Here is a 24381-nt window from a genome sequence, read left to right as displayed (position 1 = left end):
ACGGAACTCGACCAATCAGCGCTGGCTCTGCTGGAGGAGGCGGAGTCTAAGATCGCTCCACACCAGTCTCCATTCAGGTCCGACCTTAGACTCCGCCTCCTCCAGCAGAGCCAGCGCTGATTGGCCGAATTCCGTACTCTGGCCAATCAGCACTGGCTAATGCATTGTATTGGCTTGATGAAGCAGTGCTGAATGTGTGTGCTTAGCACACACATTCAGCTCTACTTCATCGGGCTAATAGAATGCATTGGCCAATCAACGCTGGCCAATGCATTCTATTAGCGTGAACTGAGTTTGCACAGGGGTTCTAGTGCACCCTCGGCTCTGCTACATCAGATTGCTACATCTGATGTAGCAGTGCCGAGTGTGCATCAGATGTGTAGTTGAGCAAAACTGACTCAGCACTGCTAAGTCTGCATTCGCATAGGAATGCATTGGCCAGCCTTCGGCCAATCAGCGCTGGCTCTGCCGGAGGAGGCGGAGTCTAAGGTCGGACCTGAATGGAGACTGGTGTGGAGCTATCTTAGACTCCGCCTCCTCCAGCAGAGCCAGCGCTGATTGGTCGAGTTCCGTACTCTGGCCAATCAGCACTGGCCAATGCATTTCTATGGGGAAAAGTTAGCTTGCGAAAATCGCAAACTGACAGGGATTTCCATGAAATAAAGTGACTTTTATGCCCCCAGACATGCTTCCCCTGCTGTCCCAGTGTCATTCCAGGGTGTTGGTATCATTTCCTGGGGTGTCATAGTGGACTTGGTGACCCTCCAGACACGAATTTGGGTTTCCCCCTTAACGAGTTTATGTTCCCCATAGACTATAATGGGGTTCGAAACCCATTCGAACACTCGAACAGTGAGCGGCTGTTCGAATCGAATTTCGAACCTCGAACATTTTAGTGTTCGCTCATCTCTAATTACTATCAGACTAATGGTCTTGTGACTGAGAAGCCATCAAATTCCCCACATATCATAGCCTATGGGTATTGTAGTGGGTACTACAATATCAGCTACAAAACCTAAGACTAATGAGCCACAGTCAAAAAAACACTACGGAAAAGACTGTGGCAAAACATATCACAATGCCACCAAGAAAAGTATCAGCCATAATACTCTGTAAAAGTTCTAGAAGGACCATCAATAACCATACTTCTAATAACAGTACCCCCATAAAAATGTTATCTACAATACCAAAAATAATGCTACCCTACAATGTTATCTTCAATACCAAAAATAATGCTACCTTAAAAACTCCCATCTATTAGTATTTGGTGTGGATACATCCATGGTGATAAGTGGTGCATCATTCTTCTGACTTGGAGGACTGTGGTCCATGATGTCAGTCCAGAATAACAGGGTGATTTAACTCAATGCAACTGAGCAGTAGTAGACTAGAAAGTATGACAGTATCTTTCTAGAGAAAGGCAATGACCAACATTTACTAACAGTTCAACAGTCTGAAGTGTCAGATTTATCATAATGACTAATGCTGGACGATAAATCCGATGCATATAATGGTTGTCTAGTTTATTTGTTAGTTGGCTTTCTGTGGTTCAGAATTTTATAGCAAAATTTTGCACATTTTCTTACGTTTAAGTCATGCCTTCTTCTCCCATAAAGATACATTCCTTTCCCACAGTCATGCCCACTTGTTAAAAAATTCTGAAAAGTTTGATCTCAAATTTGTGTGCTAAAATACACCATATTGTATTGTGTATTGCGGTAGGGTTAAGCTGTAAATACAATAATATATCTCCATCAGCACTGAATGTTATGCCATATAAAAGTGTAATTTTAAAGAAAAAAATGTTTAGTATTGATTGCAAACTTTTGCCTATTATTGTATATTTACATTTATCCTCATTGATGTTTCAAGCAGATATTCTCTTAGGTTACTTAAATATACACTTAGTAATACATTTAGGAATACATTAAAATTGCAATACCAAGAAGGACAAGCCATAAGGTTATGTAAATTGAAGGAGTAGAAAGTGTCGCTAGGTTTTGCAAGTGATAAAATTTCCAAACCCCTAACTCCTATGTAGGGCGGGACATACAAACCAGAATGAATGCATATGACGCCTCAAAAACCAGATAAAGTGGTATGGCATGATCGTAATGCTTACTGTTTGTTGACATGGCAGTTGTCACTTGGTTTATCTCTCTGGCAGATTGCATGTATAGCGCCCACAAAGTGGGTCACTACAAATGTCATCTTATGTGATCTACACTATGTACTGTGAAGGTATAGCCAGATCCAGTCAATCTGTCATACACAAAGTTCCACAGCCATTGCCTCTTTAGGAAGAGGAGTGGAGCTACAGACTGAAGTGAGTCTCTCTTTGAGTTCCAGGTCAGAGTGTGCAGGAGTCTGAGGGAGAGAGCAGAGGGGTGTGGAAGTGCAGTGTGTGCTGCAGCCGCATGGAGTGTGATAGCACAGCACAGGAGCCCGGGGTTCTGCAGAGGTGAGATAACACCTTGCAGGGACGGAGCTGCAGTCATAGGACCATCAATTCCTAACTAGTGTGTGAAACCCTTAGAATATAGAGAAACTCACTGGACCAAGGCCTAGTGAATGCAAGTTTCCTGGAGTCACAGTAACATACAGAGTTGGGGTGAGTGTGTGCATTCAGCATCCCAAAGAACTCGCGTTACCTGTTGTCCAGAAGGGGTATCTACTAAAGATGAGCGAGGAGTATTCGATTGAATACCTCCCCTTTATAGTTATTGGTGTAAAAAAGCGCCAGGGAAGGTGGGAGGGGAATCGAATTTTTACTGCGTTTACGGCGCGGTATTCGACTGAGTACACCAATAACTATGCAGGGGAGGTATTCGATCGAATACCACTCACTCATCTCTAGTGTCTACCCAGTTGTTCTTAACCTCTTTGCCCCTGGAACCCAGGACCAGAGGAAATCTATTAGAGAGTTTGAGCAGCAGTGGAAGGCTAAATCATACTAGTGGTAAAGGCGCCTGGTGTCGGGCCTACTCGCACTATGAATCCACAGAGACTGAATCGGGAGAAAAATGGAGAACGGGGATGAGAGCAAGAGGTGCGCGAAGGCGACACATAGTAAGCAATGCCATAATGCACATGAAATTGGATGTCACATCCCATACCGAGGGCAGCAAACAGTGTTGGCACAAACCATTACACTGAGCCAAACATCCAACAACAGGTATTCCACTGACTTGCACCACCGCTCTCATGGTGCACAACAAAACAACAATGGAGGCTGGAATAGTAGTCTGTCCTCTTCAGCACTTTTGTTCTGGATATAATGATAGCCAGAGATTTGTCTGGAGACCCAATGGGCAATGCCATGAAGAGGCCTTAACTATGGAACATCACGCTGGTCCTATTCCCAGGATGATAGTGTGTGTGTGTGTGTGTGTGTGTGGGGGGGGGGGGGCACAATGTATTGTATCTGGACCCCTTTTATTTTCAGCCAGCCTCACTAAAAGCTCAATGTTACATTGATTGGTCATGGAATTAGAGTTACGTCCATTATGCCAAAGTGTCCAAGGAACTGTTTTCCATCAGGACAACCCCAGCATTCATGATGCTCATGGCACTGTGTAGCCTGTAACATGCTTTGAGCTGTCTCCAATTGAGTACCTATTAGTTATCACTAGTCAGCAACTGTAAAGGAAAGTCCAGCAGCCAATCTTGAAGATTTATGTGCCCAAATACATTCAGTGCGGTATAACATTCCTTAGACAAATATTAATAATCTCATTGATAGAATGCCAAGAATTGTAACTGCGTGTTTTGAATATTTTGTTTCCATTTTTTCATTATTTGTATATCATTAATCATTGATCTTGTGATTTCCATAATTCCAAAGCTTTTCCTTCATATTATTGCAATTTACGTTTTTAGATCAGTATATATTTCTGAATTAATGGCATGTTCCATGAGAAATATTGCATTTCATTAGGCTAAATGCATACAGTAAAATAATCCAATAATCTACAGTCTTTCTCTATGAATATGTAGAGTTGCTCATACCTCATGGTGGCCACCAGGTGGCAGCAATATATTGCCAATCCTGGTAGTGACAATTTTGCTATTGCAGTGGTTTCTTGGCTGTATTACTCTAATAAAACAACACTTGGATTCCTGATTGCCAAAACGTTATTCAATTTAATAGAGAAAAATATTTATTGGTAATATTATCATGAATAACTTGTAAATGTAATATGAATTTGAATGCAGTTAGAGAATACTTTTACTGGAGTTGTTTTCATTTTTATTACCAAGGTCTCTGTATGTTGAGTAATTTTAGAATGACAAATGGAACAACATGCAGACATAAACAATTTCTGCAAAAGTGGATACATCTTAAGGGATATGTCAACCTTTAAACACAATTTGTTCTACTGTGCCAATGTATCTAAAATAAGATAGGAAGTAGCTTTGACAATGTCCTTCCACTGTGACTCTGATACCAAAGTGAACCTGCCTGGTAGAGGTAAAAACTGAACTACCTAAAACAGCAGCAACTGCTAGAGAAATCTCCAGTGATGCCTCTTCTTCGTCTGGAACGCCTCTCTCCGCGTCTTCTTCCGTCCTGAGTTTCAAACTACTAGGCATGCGCAGTTGGCTCTCCCATCAGGCCTCGGGCAGAGCCAACTGCGCATGCCTGTGGCCATTTTCTTGTGGCTGCTTACACCAGCTTACTGTGTAAGCGGCCACAAGAAAATGGCCATGAGCATGCACAGTTGGCTCTGCCCGAGGCCTGATGGAAGAGCCAACTGCACTTGCCTACAAGTTTGAAACCCAGGACGGAAGAAGATACGGAGAGAGGCATTTCAGATGAAGATATAGGATTCGCTTAAGATTTCTCTGGTAGCATTGGGGATCTCATTGAAGGATGCAAAACAGTTGGTGGAGATGATGAAAGATCCTCTTTAACCTTTTCCTTGCTGAGGACATAGCTGTAAGTCCTCCCAGGGTGGCACTTCTCTAGCCGAGGATGTAACTACTATGTCCTTAATTCTAATGCCAAAATCTGTGGACTTGTTTGCGCTATGAAGATAATTTTAGATTAATTTTAAAGATGAGCATTTCATCTTTAAAATGATACCAAGGTCTTCATGTTAACCCTTACAGTGCCGAAGCTATTCACTGTTGAAAACACTATTCGGGATTGAGATCCCATTGAAGATCTCAATTCCCGATAGCGTTTTTAACAGCAATTCACTCCATATCTATAAGGGCTATTATGAAGAGCTTAGTATCATTTTAAAGATGAGATTCCCATCTTTAAAATGAATCTAAAATTCTTTTTATAGCCCAAACGAGTTCTGAGATACAGGACTCTAAACTGTCCCCCCCTTCTGTCTCGGGAAGCATCTTGTGAACTGTAATAGGGAGGGGGGAGGAGGAGCCCTGCAGGCTGCACAGAGACGGTGAATCAGTCCACTGGCCAACAAAAAAACACTATTTGAAAACTTTTTTTTGTCTGCTAAGGTATTTTGAAATTTTTTTTAGGTGCTGATCACGAATCTGCAATTAGTTTTTCTGTATCACCCACCATTTTTTTTTCTAATTAGCCTCAACCGTTATTTCGGATATCACTTGCAACAAATTAAATTTATAATAGAAAAATTGAAAATTTAACATACATTTATAATGAACATTGTTTATTTACTTTTTTATGGTATTACTTTACATCTGTTTGTATTTTCGAATTCTTTTGCCAGTAAAACTGCGTACATTGCTTTTCCTCTTGTACGATTTTTCTGGTTGGTCTTGATGTAGCGACCAGCAGTAGTCTCCCATCATTGCAACGTTCCAACGACCCTGATATCTTTTCTCCATCTTCTTGATATCCTGATGGAAGCGTTCACCTTGTTCTTCGCTAACTTCTCCAAGATTTTCAGGGAAAAAATCTCACGTGCGAATTCAAAAGTGAAGTTTGAGGTTCATCAGACATCCTAGATTTTGAAATTTTTGCAGCATATTTTGAATGATTTTTTCATAGTCTGGATCTTTGTGATTTCCAAGAAACTTGGTTACCACATCTTTGAATGCTTTCCATGCCTTCTTTTCATCTTCTGTCATTGTCGCTTCAAAGTTAACATCAAACCATATCAGGCCCAACGAAAACACCATCTTTAAGCTTCGCTTCTGAGAGGTGAGGAAATTTTTCACTCAAATATGTGAAGCATGGTCCAGTCTTAGGTAAGGCTTTCACAAATTGTTTCATAATGCCTAATTTGACGTGAAGAGGAGGAGGCAAATTTTTTTTTCCGGATCAACCAAGCTCCTCTGCAGAACATTTTTCTCTCCAGGAGTAAGGAATTGACAAACAGGCCATTCTTTTTTTATCCAATGAAAGTCACGAGCTCTACTGTCCCACTCACACAAAAAATATGGGAATTTAGTAAATCCTGACTGCTGACCTAGTAGCATGCACAGTACCTTTAAATCTCCACAGAGCACCCATTCATGTTCTGGATACTTTATCTTGTCTAGGATTAGTTGAAGATTTTCATCACACAGAATGAGCAACAGGAACAGAAGCATATTGGTTGCCATTATTGAGCAGAACAAGCTTCTTTTGGAGGAATCAACGAAGAGCCTCCATGCATCTGCTTCGTACTGTACACCAAAAGCAGTCATCAATCCAGGGACATTATGACAAAACACCAGGTTTTCTTCTTGTTCAAAATAAGGAGTAAACTTGAGTTCTCTCTTTCTATAAAAATACACTGACGTTCCTTCGACCAATAGATTTTTATTCTTGTAAACATGAACCCAGTAGTTCAGAAGTCCAAGATCCCTCAGTAGGTCATTCAACTCATCTTGGGACCACAACTGAGGCTGAGCGCTCGAACCACATGCAAACTCTGGATCCGTTTCACCTTTCTGTCCATCACTTTCGGGAGAATCTGTATCCAAAGGCATCTCTAACAATACAGAGGGTTGAGGCACAGGAATTTCTTCGCTGTGAGGCACTGGACGAATGGCAGATGGAAGATTTGGGTACCAAATATTCTTTTTGTTCTTGGAATTGTAACCACTAACGTCAATCATTAAGGTGATCTCTCTGTTCCCTCCAATTCATCGGGATGCCAAATTTGAAAGCTTTCTTCTTTCCTTTCGACCATCTTCTCAAATCTTCAACACAAATATAGCACACTTTGTGAGGTGCCCAAGTCTTGATCTCCAAGTTTAATGCCAAAGTAGGCAAAATACACTGTCTTAACAAACTCAGACACAGGCCGCTGTTTTTTTTTAACAGTAAATTCACCACATATATAGCAAAAGGAATTTGGAGATGTAACACAACCACGAACAGCATGGGATGCCATTTTAAAAAATACTGAATGAAAATCCTATTAATATTATAAATGTGAGTTTGTGTGTTTGGATGTTTGGATGTTTGTTCCTCAATCACGCAAAACCCGCTCGACCGATTTGGCTGAAAGTTTCCACAATAGCCTACTTTTTGTCACAATAGCACACATATGTTTGTGCCAGGACCCCCACAAAACCCAAACTCACACCACCATCTCTGCAATCTCACACACTTTGGACCATAGCAAGCCCCAAAATTCATATTGCCCTCTACAGCCTAGCCCCTAACCCCACACAATCACATATACATATACTTTACCACTTTGCCCCTCACCTTAACGATACTCCAGGAGGCTCTCTTTAACGCTCCAGAGCAGCCATATTTGCCAACCCCCACCGCTCTGACAATCCGCGACACCGACCACCCATGTCAATACCCCTAGGCGGTCTAATAAATGCAAAAACAAAAATAAAAAAAAAATAAAAAAAAAATAACATAAAAAATAAAAAGTATTACAAATTCAAATCCCCCCCATTTCCCTAGAACACATATAAAAGTAGTTAAATACTGTGAAACACATACATGTTAGGTATCCCTGTGTCCGAAATCACCCGCTCTACAAAGCTATACAAATATTTTGCCTGGACGCTTAATGAAGTAGCGGCAAACATACTGAAAAGTCCAAAACCGCTGTTTTTTCACTATTTTCATTATCATACAAATATCAATCAAAAGTGATTAAACGAATAGCATTTCCTGAAAATGCAACAACTAAAAACTACACTCCGCCCCGCAAAAAAACACATCCCCCGACACAGACAAATAAAAAAGTGACTGCTGTCAGAATATGGCAACTTTCAAAAATTTCAACACACTACTGGCAGAAAATAACAAAGCATACAATGTCGTATATCGAGGTATATTAACTTCAAATACCTCTGTCCCAAAGTCACTATGTACAGTTTATACCAACACCGTATAGCAGCTCAAATACAAATTAACTTCAACACAAAAGTCTCATGTATTCTCTGAATTACAGCAAAAACAAGATACAAAGTTATATTTCATATCTCATACCTTTTACACACTACTAATACCTTACCCGCGCCTGTATTTACCCACTTCTACAATCACCGCAGACAAAGTCGTGGGTACCAGCTAGTATAATATAAAGCAGGAAAAGACCTTATGCAGTAATACGTGGCTTTATATAGCCAGGATAAAATAGCGTTTAACCAATCGACTTACGATGATTGGTAAATGAACTAGATGTGTAATTACATTGGGAATTAATGATACGTAAAATAGAGCTTAGCACTGATTGGCTTAAACACGCTTCCAATAATGAAAAGGAGGCGGGGCTTTTGTCTAAATCTGAGACATGATAGACAAAATTGGAGGTCATTTTCAGTTTCAGCGCACAAAAATATATGGAAATAGCCTATTATTCAAGAAAAAGTTTTTTGGTCGTTGGCCTGTGTTCTCATCTCTGTGCATCACCTGTATGTGACCCCAGGAGGGGGATAGCAGGGAATTCAGTCCCTGTTACCCCCTCTCCTATCAATCAGAGAGCATACTGTACTTTTGCACTCTGTTTGTCACATACAGGTATAATGTAATTCCCTCTGAGCCTTACTAGAGGAGTATTCTTATGTAATACCCCCTGAACATAACCAGGAAGTTTATTGGCGCTGTCACCCAGACATTTACCATTGTCCAGGTCGCAGTGCCAAAAAAAAAAGTTGCACCAAACACTTACACATCACATACACAAGGTTGTGAATAAAGTTTACATTTCACCCAATCCCTGTCCTGTCCATACCTGAGCTTTCTACAGTAAAATACACCTCTAGCAATGTCTGTTACACTCTAAAATAATAGTAATAACAATTATTACTAGAGATGAACATGTAGATTGCTAAATTTTTTTTATAAGAGGATAGAAAAAACTATTTTTATGTAAAATCCTATTTAATTTGCATGCACAAAATAGGTTGGTGCATTTTTGCGATTTTGGCGTTTCTTTAATAACCGCCCCTGTAAATATATACATATGTGGGATGTTTGCAGAAAGGGATTGCTTGAGTCGAACTTTAGTGACAAATTAGAATTTTTGTTCAGTTTTTGCTTGCAATCTCTGTTTGCTTCAAAGTTGCATAAAGGTGGTTGTATATATGAATTACTAAATTGTTTTTCATATACGGTATGTTGTGCAATCTCAAAAAAGTTAGATTTTGGTGTCACAGTTTGCTAGGTGCAGTATAAACGTATTAGTGAATAACAGCAAAATCTTGCTTGTCTTCTACTGTATATCAGTGTTTTTGGGAGTTCGAGGTCTTGTTGTAGTTGCTGTTTGCGGTACATATAATATATATATATATATATATATATATATATATATATATATATATATATATATTGTCTACACCTTAAACTATTATTTTTAATGTATATTGCATATGAATCTGAGATTGAACATGAGTTTTAGGTGCAAATATGTGTTTTAGTGCATTTTTTAAAAATATTATTTGTGTTTGTAACAAAGTTGTATGAAGGTGGATGTGGCTATTGATGACCCATTGAGACATATGTAATCTTCAGGTTATTTACTTTAAAAAAATATATAGGGTTTAGGGGTTCACTTGCTTTCTACAATGTAAAATCCATTTCCAGTTTCAAAGCAGACGCGTAGATGCATGCAAAAAGACACGCGCAAAAAGAAGTGCCTTATACGAAAACGCCTTTGAACTCAATAGCTAACTAAATTTTACACGTGTATTTTTACACGTGTAAAATGAACAAAATGAGCGGAGCATACACAGAATACACAGAGCGTAAACTCCGTGTGAAGAGGCTCTAATAACACAGGCTTAAATACATTATAAACAGTAAACACACAGGTACTCCTTTGCAGGACACTAGAGAACAAATAACCTATGCTTAGGCAGGGTGTGACAGGTGACACAGAATTTTATACTGCAGACTGACAGACATAAGTTGGAGTGGCCCTTTAAGTAGAATGAAGCAAGCATGTCTGTGTCCTGTAGGCAGACCTGGCAACAGCAAAGCATGATGGGATTGCACATGAGATACACAACACGCCTGAAGACCGAATATGTGTGTGTGTGTGTGTGTGTGTGTGTGTGTGTGTGTGTGTGTGAAATTTCCCCAAAATCCATTCAGCCGTTTGGCTGTGATTGAGGAACAAACATCCAAACACACAAACCCACAAACTTTCACCTTTATAATATTAATAGGATACAGCCTTGCATGTAGGAACAACGTGTTTACAGTCCTAAATGACAATAGGATTAAATTGAAAATCACAGGAATGTATCAGGTCAAAGGTCATTGAACAGCAAACAATAAATAAATACATAACTTAAAATATTAATAAATTCATGTATAATTAATAAAATGGATAGTCCATACTTATCACCACTCAATTCATATTATAAATATGGTCATGTGATGATCTATAGAATCACCTAGAGCAAGACTCCAAAATGTATGTCTCCAGACAGGGACTAGCAAACACTGGGGCCCATAGCAAACTAAGCGCCCCCTTTCTTGGCACCCACAAGGTAACATCCCATTTTCACACACTCTAATGTCCCACAATGGCCTATCCACATAGTATAATGTCCCATAGTGGCCTTCATACACCATACAATATGATGTCCCATAGTGGCCTTCATACACCATACAATATGATGTCCCATAGTGGCCTTCATACACCATACAATATGATGTCCCATAGTGGACTCTAAACTCAGTGTAATATCCACAGCAAAAATAGAAATAATGGGGGCACTCTGTAGGTATATTGGACCCTGTGTTGCAACCATGACAACATAGTCTCAAAGGAAGGTGAGTATAAATAAGGAGGAGAGGGGAACACAAACCAAGGCCTAAACCCAGGTCTTGAGTTTACCATCCATGTTATCTCAATATGTATTATGGACAAGTATACATCTGTCATGAGGAAATTTTCTTACACTCAATAAATATTACGATTTATGTTTGTCACAGAAACTAATTTCAAACATTTACGCTTCTTTCTACAGATCAAAATGTCTTAAATGCTTGAACAACCCATATTAGCATATTTATATAAAGTCATGAAAAAAGCAAAGTACACCATCTTTGAATTCTATGGTTTTACATATCAAGACATAATCAAAAAGTACAGAAGTTTATAAAATTAGATAAATACAAACTGAGATGAAAACATGACAAATTAAACTGCGTCACTTTTTAACAAAAAGTAGGCAAAAATGTACAAACCATGTATTCTTATTGCTTTCATAGGAATTTAGAAGGTATGTAGCTTGCAGGTGCTGCTTACCAAATGCCCTTGATTAATTGATTGGCTGAAAATCTGACCACCTCTATAAAAGCAGAAATTTTGGCAGTTTGCTGGTCTGAAGCATTCAGACATGTGACAACACAATGTCAAGGAGGGCAAACAACAGCAATGATCTCAGAGAAGCAATTGTTAATTCACAAGTAGAAAACATTCAAGTTGCCAATCTTCCCAGGAATGGACATCCCAGAATCAAAATCAATCTTGGTCAGACCAAGAGACCTTCAGTTAAGCCTGTTTTCATCCTGTAGTGAATCATTATTTTGCGTAACATCAGGTAAATATAACTTCTGTTTCAGTGATATGATGTAAAATGTCTCTTTTGGTGTATTGCATAGGACTTGCGAGACTTGGGAACCGTTGAGTTAGAAAATTGAAGAAAACTTTTTCGGTGGCACTGACTGTGACACTAATCCCACTCCCCTTACCCCAGTAGTCAACTCAATACAATTCTTAAGTTCACCGTCAACTCCCAAAAAAAGATGAATTATATCTGTAATTTCTCAACTCTGGCAGAGAGGGCAGAAGGGGGGTGGTGGATGATAACCCCAGACTTAATATTTGTATTAAAGAGATACCCTGAAAAGAGTAAAAGAATAAAAACAAAAATATGCAATAAAACTAAACAGCAGCTATGAACAGCTTACGCTAGGTTCACACTGGCGCCTGGAGTCCGTTCTCAGCTTTCCGTCTTCTGCATGCAGAAGACGGAAAGCTGTCAGACGGGGTCCAGCCATGAGGGCCGGAGAGCGTTTTATGCTCTCCGCCACGAAACCATTTTTTTAAAAAATCGGACACAGAGTACTGCATGTCCGACTCTGTATCTGATTTAAAAAAAACGGTTTCGCGGCAGAGAGCATAAAACGCTCACCGGCACTCACGGCCGGACATCTTTCAAACCCATTCAAATGAATGGGTATGAAAGAGTCCTGCAGGTTTCTGTCTCCTGCTCAGTTTTGTGCAGGAAACGGAAACCTGCAGAACGGAGACCGGGCGCAGATGTGAACGAGCCCTTAGTAGAAATTATGCAGAATTTCTTCCCGCCTCTGTGCAGTGCTATTACCAGCTATAAACATTAGCACAACATCACAGGAAGTTTGGGAGGGGTGTGGCTTATCAAGGAGGGGCAAAGCTTGGCAGCCATCAGTCTAATAATGTAATGGAGTACCACTGAGTGGAGACAAAGCAGCTCCAGAACATGACTTACACCAGGGTGGAGGGAAGATTAAATGTGTGCGGTTTTTATCTACTTTATGAAAATCACCCAGCTTCCTGAAAGGCAAAACAAGCAAGTTGTGTCATAACTTATGAAGATGGTTAAATAGATAGATTTTGCTTCACCATCCATCTGTATTGCCACACTGACTGGTATGTTAGCCATCTTTCATGGGAAACTGAAAAATGGATCAGTAACATTAAAGGAGTTATCCCATTTCAAGGATCCTATCTATACTCGTAGCTTATGTAAATTGAATCCTTTTTCTAAATATATTGCTTTAGAAATTCTGCTTTGTTTGCCTGGTATGTGAATTTATTGTTTACACTGCATTGCTATAACCACGAACCTGGGAGATAGGACAAGTGACGTCACTTACTCAGTGCAGAACAATCCATTCAAATGCAGCTTATCTGACCTGCTGAAATGTTGTTTGTCCCATTCAGCAGGAGGGAGGGGGAGGGGGAGGGGGAGGGAGAGAAATACAGGAAGTGAGAAGCAGACACTCCATACAGCCTGGCTGAAGGATTGAGATGGGAGAACCCCTTTAAGTAACAATTATAGAACAAGGAGGAGGGTTTACTTTGGTGTATTTAGTACTCAGCAGTTACCATGTATACTCGAATATAAGTCGACCCGAATATAACTCGACACCTCTAAGTTTACCACAAAAAACGGGGAAAACTTATTGACTCGAGTATAAGCCAAGGGGGGAAAACGCATGACATTCTGTTTGTGCTCATGTTAATCCTAGCCGGCTTCAGGCCTATATGGTAATATCCAAGATGTCACGTGGTCTGGGATATTATCATATAAGCCTAAAGCCTGTGGTAGTAGTAATAGCCTGTTACTGCTAGCACAGGCTTTGGGCCTGTATGGCAACAGGCTGCTACTGCTAGCATAAGGCTTTGGGCATACATGATAATATTCCAGACCACGTGACGTCTGGGATTTTACCATATAGGCCTGAAGCCGGCTAGGATTAAAATCGGATCCCGGAGAGGTGAGTAAAACTGTTTATTATTTTCTCTCACCTCCCCATGGGCTCTGATTATTATACTCGGGGGTCTGAAAAGACCCCCGAGTATAATAATAGTGGCAGTGGGATCGCGGCTGGGGCTCGGGCCTACTCACTGCCGGTCTCCGCGGCCTATAGTATAAGGTGACGCGGGGGTCAGCAGTGAGCAGGCCAGGGGACAAACATTAAGTTCTCATACTTACTGACCTTGTGCTGCTGCTCCCACTGCCGCCACTGCTCATCTTCCCCCGCGGCTGCTTGTCTTCTCCCGCGGCTGCTCCTGCATCTCAGCGTAGGGGGCGTGATGACGCCGCCTGTGCTGAGATGCTGTAAGACGTCATCGACATACGCTGGGTGCGGGCCTGAGCTAACCTGGCCACGTCACCCGGCGTGTGTTTAAGCCGGGGGAGGGGGCCGGGACTGGAGCGGAGGCCCGCTGCAGCGAGTCAATACGGTCGAGTCAATTACCGTATTGACTCAAGTGGTAATTTCACTGGTCCGCAGTAAAAGACATCTGTGGGAGGCTGCTGGAACAGCGTTGCTGCCGATAGGTGGTCGGTGAGGCAGTGCTGTCACACCACTCACCTATCACTGCTCCAGCGGCCCCCGACAGATGTCTTTCACTGCGGACCAGTCATGTGACATTTTCAATTACCGTATTGACGCGAGTATAAATCGAGGCGCACTTTTTCCAGCACAAAAACTGTGCTGAAAAACTCGGCTTATACTCGAGTATATACAGTAAGCATTTTAGCAGTTATGCTTCTAAGCTTTCCTGGGACCATGAAAAGCACATCTGACATGATATAGCACTATATACTGACTAGCAAAAGGGTAACAATGTCCTTAACTTTTGGCTTTCATGCTCCATATCTCACAATCTACTACAGCTTTGAATGTGAGACTACAATCATTTTATAGATAATCATCCTGGCCTTCTCATACATAAATTTGACTTGCAACTATTTAGCATGTGATTAGTTATGCAGATTCTTGTCATGTAACTGCATTGCTACTGTTTTGCTCCTGGTGGTGGAAAAATCTTTTTATTCTTGCATAGTACAAATTTCGACACATTCTATAAAGAAGATTTTCCAAAAAAAAAAAAGAGAAACAGCATCATCCAGCTCATTGACAGCAATCACCCGCCCAAGAAAATTGCCAAGCTGCATCATGTGAGTATGATAACAGAAGAATACAAAATGAAGTCTATCCATACATTCAAGAACCAAGAAGTGAACATCCAGGCAAAATATCGGAGTCAACGCATTGGCTCATCACAAGGTCTATCAGTTCTGGCATGACAAACACAGCAGTGGGGGTGGCTTGTACGCACTGTATTACTGTGTGATATGTATTACACATGTCTGGAATGGTGGCCTGATAAAAGGTGAAGTAGCATTGACTTCAATATGTTGATAAGAAGCATTGGCTCAAATTTGCAAAAAGTCCATACAGTGAACAGTAGGAGATTGGAAACTGTCAAAGTTTATAGACTGGGCTCTGATGGGTGCAAATGCGTCTGAAAGAAACAGGGAAAAGAGGGCTAACAGATCATGAAATTGAAGGAACTGTCAAGTTTGGTGGAGGAAGCCTGATTATATGGGGTTGTTTCACAGCAAAAGGCATTGGATATTTAACCAGGATCGATGGTGATCTCAATGCTGAGCTGTATGTGAGTATCCTACAAGTTACTTCATATACTCAAGTAGTATGGGTATGAAAAGGAGAACAGCAGGAAAAGGACTACAACAGGAAAATGATCCAAAGCATACGTCATGTTAGTGAAGAAATGGTTCAGTGACAATGAAGAAGACGAGCTGGAATGGTGGTCACCATCTCCCGACCTCAACCCAATCAAACACTTGTGGGAAGAGTTAGAGAAAAAGCTGTATTCGTACGCAAGTGGGTCGACCAGTTTGCACTAACATTGGAAAAGTATAGAAGAGACCTGGGATCAGATTTTGGTTGACACATGCTTGAATCTGATCGAAAGCATGCCCAGAAGGATTCAGGCAATGTTGAAAGCCAAAGTTGGAGTAACAAAATAATAAAATTAAAATGTAGATTTTTAGCAGCAAAACAGTAACAATGCAGTTGCATGACAAGAAACAGCATAACTAATCTTATGCTAAATAGTTGCAAGTCAAATGTACGTATGAGATGGCCAAGATGATTGTCTATAAAATGATGGTAGTCTCACATTGAAGCTATAGTGGATGTCGAGATAAGGAGCCTGGAAGTCAAAGGAGATGCATTTATTTAGATAAATGTAATATTCAGTATATCCTACACATATCCACCTGCTATTCTACCTGGCTTTCCCAAAGCCCTGTTATGTAAACCAAGCAAGCAGTATTCAGTGGACCTTATCACTGCATTACCTGGTATGTTACCTAGCTTTCCCAGAATCCTGAAAGGGAAATCCTGGCAAGCTGTGGTTGGATTATAGTGTAAGGTGGATGATTTATGCAGGTAAATATAGAATTTAGTATTCTTTATTACAGCTCCACCTGCTATGTTACCCAACTTTTTCAGACGTTTGAAAGGCAAATCTGGCAAGCTTTGAATCAAGGAGATATGTTTTATATTATATCATTCAGCAGTTCCTATGACATCATTACCTGGTATGCTACCCACCTTTACCAGAAACCTGAAAAGCATGGTATGCCATACTATTTAGTTCTATACATATAATATCAGGGCAATAGTGAGGTCTGGTATTCCTATTTATTGGTTGTTACTCAGCTTTCCAGAGCTCCTGAAACGTATGCATGCATACTATTTTAGAGATATATCAAAGCATAACTACACATATTTGGGAAAGTTGGGTGGTTTTCTATGTGGAGTGGTACTGGGTTGTACTGTTGTCACGGTGTGTACACCACTGCTGGTGCTGTTAAAATTCTAAATAATTAAAAAGCCCCCTCTTCAGTGGCCCTGGCTGTGGTCACTGTGGCAGTAGCCCCAACCCCCCAAGTACTAACTAGAGGTACTACTGTTTTGTATTTATTTCGTACAGTCAGTTACTTGGAGGGATTCCTTCTAACAAAATCTTTTTTATGTATTTGGATTTAGTTTTCCTTTAAGTTAATTCTAGGGGGTCGGGGCTACTGCCACAGTGACCACAGTCAGTGCCACTGAAGAGGGGGCTTTTTAATTATTTAGAATTTTCTAACTCTGGGGGATATGTGAGGTGTGATGGAAGATGACTGTGGACTCATCCCCTATTTACAGGACAGAGGATAAGTGTCAGATTGCAGGGGGACTGACTTCTGGGATATTTAGCAATCTGGAAAACAAGAGACCAAAAGCCACCCTGAATTCTTCACGTGAATGAAGCACCAGTGCACATGAATGACCAGCTCTTCATTCACTTCTATGGAGCTTTAGGAACAGCAATCTCCAGAAGCTCCATAGAAGTAAATGGATCACTGGTCATACATGCACACTGGTACTGGCACAACCATTTTAAGGATTGTACAAAGTTGACTGCCTGAAGGGAGGGGGGACTAGTACCACATCCATTGCTAGTAAGGAGTGTTCTTAAAAGTAAGAACACTTTTCACCGGCACGGACTGTGGCACTGGTCCCCCCTCCCTCCAAACAATCAATTTATTACGATTCTTAAGTCCAAGACTCTATTAACAATGGCCATCATCCCGTATCGACCCCCTAAACTCCCACCCACCATGAGAGATAGAAAATCGTAGATAATTTAGAAGAACAGTAGTAAGTATACTTTTTGGTCTTTGCACTATGTATGCTATCCTCCTGTTCCCGACCTTGGGCCTTCATCACTCCAACATGGCTCCTTCCTTCCTGTGAGACATGACCCTCAGTGTCCACTCACCCCTTCCTCAGTGCACAGATATATACTGACGAAAGGTCTTTTAACTTACATGGGGTGAGAGAGAGAAAGAAAGAGGACTTGCCACAGAGGAGGGTTTAAAATCCGTGGCGGGGATATGCACAGTGGGATGGCCCCCTAATGTTGCTGGCCCCTCTTCATCTAACTTGTATCATTGCTATGGATAACATTTATTTTAGTAAATAATTGTTTTCTGCAATCTTTTCTTAGAACTCTGCGTTATGCCATTCCTCTGTTATTCTTCCTATAAATTTATGAATAAATTGACAATTTTGTGAGAGCAGTTAAGTTGGTGTGTCCCTATATGCTCTGACTATCCAATAGGTACTGACAATATTAGACTGCATAGGGATAGTCTCCTTGACAAAGGGGATGGTGACATGCACTTGTCTATGTAGTCATACATTTGTACAATGCAAAGTTATGCATTTTGAGAAGATGTTCCCTGCTTGTTGTTCCATCAAAAATGCAAGTATCTACTAAAATAGACAGGTCATAGAGCAGATAAGTGCTCTATAGAGACCATGAGAAGTATACAGTGAGTGCCCAAACATTTGACAAACATCTCTTCTTGGATTGAAAATGTAGACTTACATATTGTATATGTACAAGACAGAACAGTCAAGTAGATGTATTTGCAAAGATATAGGTTTATATTGATTTGCATCCGTACATATCTCAGTTGGCAAATATATAGAGAGGGATTATAAAGAAAGTATGTGATGTATTGTTGTTGTGGTCAATAGATACAACTCTTGTGCTAAAAGAACATTATGTTTTAATAAGCATCTGGGTATGAATTGTAAAACTAAGCAATAATAAATAGAAGTTGCAGCTGCCAAGTAATAGAGAAAGACAGGAAAGTGGAACAGCTGCCTCCTTAATCAAATTGTTTAGGAAGAGTATATGGATAGCTGGTATAGACAGATGGCAATGCCTGAGGGATGTGTCTAGCTGGATAAAAATATGATGATCTTGAGCTGCTAGTGTTGCTATCTTCAATTACTAAATAGAAATAACACCCTTATTTTATTTCAGTGCAAAATCATCATATATACAGAAGTTTAGTTAGTGAAGACTGTAAATGGCAACAAGAGGTGGTTGTACCATCTATCCCATATCAGTAATATCAGAAAGTCAACCAACTAGTGCCAACAACACATCAGCTCCGCATAGGGAAACTGGATGTCAGAGAACATTCACAATTAGATAACTCTGATGTATAGTTAATGGGATAGCCCACTGATTTTGTTCAAAGGTTGGGACCCATGCAGATCAGCTATTCTCATGGCTCAATAGTATACCTTTGCATTACCTAAAATACACATTGTATGGCGAGTAAGCAGCATGGATCCTGATATGTATACATGAAAGGAGGTAACATTGTTCAAACCTCAATTTAGATCTGATAGATCCTTAAAATAGGTAACCAATTTTGATCAATCAAGGATAGGAAATCTGAGTTGCTTAACAACAGATCCAATTGGCATAAAGGGGCAGATTTATTGAAATAGTTTAAAATCAAAACTGTCTACGTTGCCCCTATCATTGACAATGCAGCGGTTTACATCTTTTACATTTAACTTTAAGATAGTGTTCATGAACAAATGGTAAGGTCTTTGCTGTCAGCTAGATCTTAAGTAATTGCTTTTTTGAGACATTGACAGCACTTACAAATTCTTTCTCCCTCTTATGTTTTTCCTCAGATTCTTTCATCAGCTCTTGCGCCTGTTCCAGCCTGGCATCCACCAACTTCTGCTGGAGCTCCCTTTGTTTAAATATTTGATCCAGGTGCTGTAAGAATAAGAAAAGCGTGAGATTATAGGTATCTATTAGCATCTTGCAGGAAAAGCAGTCCTGACTTAAGATGCGCTGAGTTTATTATAGTAAGATCTATAACAAGGTAAAGGGCCCTGAAGATGACTTTCTTCTACTTCTAGTATCTTTTGAATCTCAGCTTTAGTGAGCCATTGTACCAGAAAGCTCCTAGTGCATACAGCAAATGGATCTGTAGTATGTGTTATTCCATACAGAAGTTTCCAGTAAAATTGGTGATGGATACCAATAAACTTCCATATATTAAATATTTACATCCAAGGAAATCCATACACCCAATTGGGAAATCCTCCTGATGGAAACCATGGATGCAAACCGGAGAATACAGTGCAAAAGATGTTGATGTTGTTTCATTTTGCTTATGTGTAGTCTAGTATATATAGAATTCACTACTGAAATTCAGCAAAATATATTTAGTTTACACAGTGGAGAAAAATTACTAATATTGTCTGAGTTATAGAAAATACAAACAGACTAGATAGTTTTAAACTGTGCCAGATTTATCAAAGAATCTATTGGCTTATGTTACAGAAAACAACGTGCCACAGGTCTCACACTTTCTAATATGCCATGCTTCTTTGAAACAAAGCCATTTTTGTGCAAAATACACTAGAATTATGGAACATTATGGTTATTACAGCTTCTCCAGTATCTTTTAGGCTAAGGCCACATGTAGCGAGCTGCAGCCAAAAATGCTGCGTAAAACAACATGACATTTTTTATAGGATTTCAGCAGAGTTTTCCTCTAAAGACTTTCTGTTTCTATTATACCTAGATGGAAAATGCCAGCATTTCCGTAGGTATAATTGGCATACTGCGATTTGCTGCTGCAGATATTTTTCTGCAATGTGCGGATGGGATAGCCATTATCACATCCACTTTGTAGGTAGTGTACTGTACAGTCATGGCCAAAAGTTTTGAGAATGATACAAATATTAATTTTTACAAAGTCTACTGCTTCAGTTTTTCTAATGGCAATTTGCATATACTCCAGAATGTTATAAAGAGTGATCAGCTTAACAGCAATTACTTGCAAAGTCAATATTTGCCTAGAAAATGAACTTTATCCCCCAAAACACATTTCAACATCATTGCAGCCCTGCCTTAAAAGGACCAGCTAACATCGTTTCAGTGATTGCACCATTAACACAGGTGTCAGTGTTGATGAGGACAGGGCTGGAGATCAATCTGTCATAATTAAGTAAGAATGACACCACTGGACACTTTAAAAGGAGGCTGGTGCTTGGCATCATTGTTTCTCTTCTGTTAACCAGGGTTATCTCTAGAGAAACACGTGGAGTCATCATTGCACTGCACAAAAATGGCCTAACAGGGAAGAGTATCGCAGCTAGAAAGATTGCACCTCAGTCAACAATCTATAACATCATCAAGAATTTCAAGGAGAGAGGTTCCATTGTTGGCAAAAAGGCTCCAGGGCACCCAAGAAAGACAGCAAGCGCCAGGACCATCTCTTAAAAGTGTTTCAGCTGCGGGATCAGGCTACCAGCAGTGCAGAGCTTGCTCAGGAATGACAGCAGGCAGGTGTGAGTGCATCTGCATGCACTGTGAGGCGGAAACTCTTGGAGCAAGGCCTGGTCTCGAGGAGGGCAACAAAGAAGCCACTTCTCTTCAGAAAAAACATCAGGGACAGACTGATATTCTGCAAAAGGTACAGGGAGTGGACTGCTGAGGACTGGGGTAAAGTCATTTTCTCTGATGAATCCCCTTTTCAATTGTTTGAGACATCCGGAAAACAGCTTATTCGGAGAAGACGAGGTGAGCGCTACCACCAGTCTTGTCTCATGCCAACTGTAAAGCATCCTGAAACCATTCATGTGTGGGGTTGCTTCTCAGCCAAGGGAATCGGCTCTCTCACAGTCTTGCCTAAAAACACGTCATGAATAAAGAATGGTACCTGAATGTCCTCCAAGAACAACTTCTCCCAACCATCCAAGAGCAGTTTGGCGATCAACAATGCCTTTTCCAGCATGATGGAGCACCTTGCCATAAAGCAAAGGTGATAACTAAATGGCTCAGGGAACAAAACATAGAGATTTTGGGTCCATGGCCTGGAAACTCCCCAGATCTTAATCCCATTGAGAACTTGTGGTCAATCATCAAGAGACAGGTGGACAAACAAAAACCTACAGATTCTGACAAAATGCAAGCATTGATTGTGCAAGAATGGACTGCTATCAGTCAGGATTTGGTCCAGAAGTTGATTGAGAGCATGCCAGGGAGAATTGCAGAGGTCCTGAAGAAGAAGGGTCAACACTGAAAATATTGACTTGCTGCATTAACTCATTCTAACTGTCAATATAAGCTTTTGTTACTCATAATATCATTGCAATTATATTTCTGTATGTGATAAAAACATCTGACAAACACACATAAAAACCAGAGGGCAGCTGATCATGTGAAAATAGAATATTTGTGTCATTCTCAAAACTTTTGGCCATGACTGTAGAACACAGATTTTTTTTGCCGTTGTACTTCCACTGTGGATAAAATGCTGCCTTTTCACAATGTGGGGTTGTGAAGTGAACCTTTTAACAGATTTGGGGACCTTGGGGTAGTTTAGATCTCATCTGTTATTCACTTCAGTAGTTTCAATGATAATCTGCAAGAAATAAGCCCTGGACAAGTACTTGTCCCCTGTGCAGTCCGAAAACTCTCCAGTGATGCCTCCATCTTCTTCTCTGGACCGCCTCTTCAACCTGCGTAACCATCGTGTCTTCCTCCAAATGCGCCGACTGCACATGTCTGTTGGCCATTTTCCTGTGTCCTTTCCTGTTCGGCCACAGGAAAATGGTCGACGGACATATGCAGTCGAAGCTTTTGGATGAAGACGTGAAGGTGGCGCGGGAGCAGAGTCAGTCCAGAGAAGATGGTGGCGTTGCTGGAGAGATTTCGGACAGCATAAGGAATGGCCCACATTTACATATGGAAGAAAGAAGAAATTTCTCAGGAACGATGACACGTATCAGAATAATAAAGGTAAGAGAAGAATAGCCGGCGGCCATTTTTGGGAGGCCGCTCTTGCTCTTGTAGTTCAATACAGGAGCATACTGCGCAGGCATCGGAAGTTGGACCGACAGAAGAAGACAGAAGAGGCGGGTTGCAGCTGAAGATGGAGGCATCGCTGGAAAGAGGTCTTGGGCAGCAGTGGGGATGCCCACATCGCTGTTTGAGCGCTGGGGCCCGCCCTCATTGCTGCGGAGAACTCATTTGCATACCGGTTAAAACCGGTATTTCTAAGGAACGGCGCCGCGGAGACCACATCTAAAGGTAAGAGACAAATAGCCTTTCTTAAGGCTATTCAGACGTGGTAATTAGAAAAAATGTTGGTTTAGTGGTAGAATCCCTTTAAAGAGGATCTTTCATGTCTTCATGCATATGCGGTTTTCTATACCGCTAGAAAGTTGCCAGTTATGTGCCCCCCAGGGCTGGTGATGTCGGTGCCATTAATTTCAGCATCAATCTCTCCGCACTGTCAGAAGAGCATTCCTCATAGCTCAGTGTCATTGCTGGGCTGTGAGGAACGCTCCCCACCATCTGACAGTACCTTCCTTGCCGCCCAACAATGCTGAGCACTGAGAAACTGCCCCAGTACATGTCTATGGATAAGTACTGTCAGAGTGCGGGGCATTCCTCATAGCCCAGTGATGACGCTAGGCTGTGAGGAATGCCCTTCCGACAGTGGGGAGATATTGGTGCCGACAGTGGCGTAACTAGGAATGGCGGGGCCCCGTGGCGAACTTTTCACATGGCCCCCCCTCCCCGACCGACACTGACACCGAAGACCTCGACCGACCCCCTCCTACGCATTCCTGCGCGTTCTATTATCCCCCATAATGGGCCCTGCACACAGTATTATCCCCCATAGTGGCCCCTGCACACAGTATTATGTCCCATAGTGGCCCCTGCACACAGTATTATCCCCAATAGTGGCCCCTGCACACAGTATTATCCCTCATAGTGGCCCCTGCACACAGTATTATGTCCCATAGTGGCCCCTGCACACAGTATTATCCCCCATAGTGGCCCCTGCAAACAGTATTATCCCCAATAGTGGCCCCTGCACACAGTATTATCCCCCATACTGGCCCCTGCACACAGTATTATCCCCCATAGTGGCCCCTACACACAGTATTATCCCCCATAGTGGCCCCTGAACACAGTATTATCCCCCATAGTGTCCCCTACACACAGTATTATGTCCCACTGTGGACACCCATAAACAATTATTGTACTCTGGGGTCTTTTCAGACCCAAGAGTATAATAATTGGAGACCCGGAGGAATAAAAACATAAAAAACTACTGTTTCTTACCTGTCCCCCGGCTCCTACATTGTCGGCCTCAGCTGTTGTCCTTCTGCAAGGACGTCACATGACCCGGGACGCAGGCTGGGTTCATGTGACGTCAGAGACGTCAGACAACAAGGAAGGAGGCTTGGCAGGATCGTGGAGAGGTAAGTAACAGTGTTTTTTATGTTTCTTACCTCTCCTGGTCCGCCAATCATTATACTCGGGGGTCCGAAAAGACCCCCGAGTATAATGATAGCAGCGGTAGTGGCTGTCACCGGGCCCCTAATGTCCCAGGCCCTGTGGCAGCTGCCTCTGCTGCTATGGCGGTAGTTACGCCACTGGGTGCCGAAATTAACAGCACCAATAGCTCCAGCACCTGGGCTAACAATAGGCTGACAATGTGCTGAATTCAGCGCACTGTTGGCTTTCTATATAAAACCGCATATGCCTTAAGATATTT

The 24381-nt window shown here is 41.3% G+C and overlaps 1 protein-coding gene across 3 annotated transcripts in view; it reads right to left on the bottom strand.

The window, feature by feature from the left end:
* TXLNB (taxilin beta) overlaps nucleotides 1–24381 on the bottom strand; it is a 98621-nt gene that overhangs the window by 16885 nt on the left and 57355 nt on the right. For all 3 annotated transcript variants that reach the window (XM_075267880.1, XM_075267881.1, XM_075267882.1), the window contains one exon: nucleotides 19452–19571. In XM_075267880.1, the coding sequence (XP_075123981.1) occupies nucleotides 19452–19571 (120 nt within the window). The remainder of the gene's footprint in view (nucleotides 1–19451; nucleotides 19572–24381) is intronic.

This window comes from Leptodactylus fuscus, chromosome 3 (assembly GCF_031893055.1).
Source record: "Leptodactylus fuscus isolate aLepFus1 chromosome 3, aLepFus1.hap2, whole genome shotgun sequence".
Taxonomy (NCBI): Eukaryota; Metazoa; Chordata; class Amphibia; order Anura; family Leptodactylidae; genus Leptodactylus; species Leptodactylus fuscus.
Note: the sequence above shows the minus strand (reverse complement) of the source record. Positions and strands in the feature narration are given on the sequence as shown.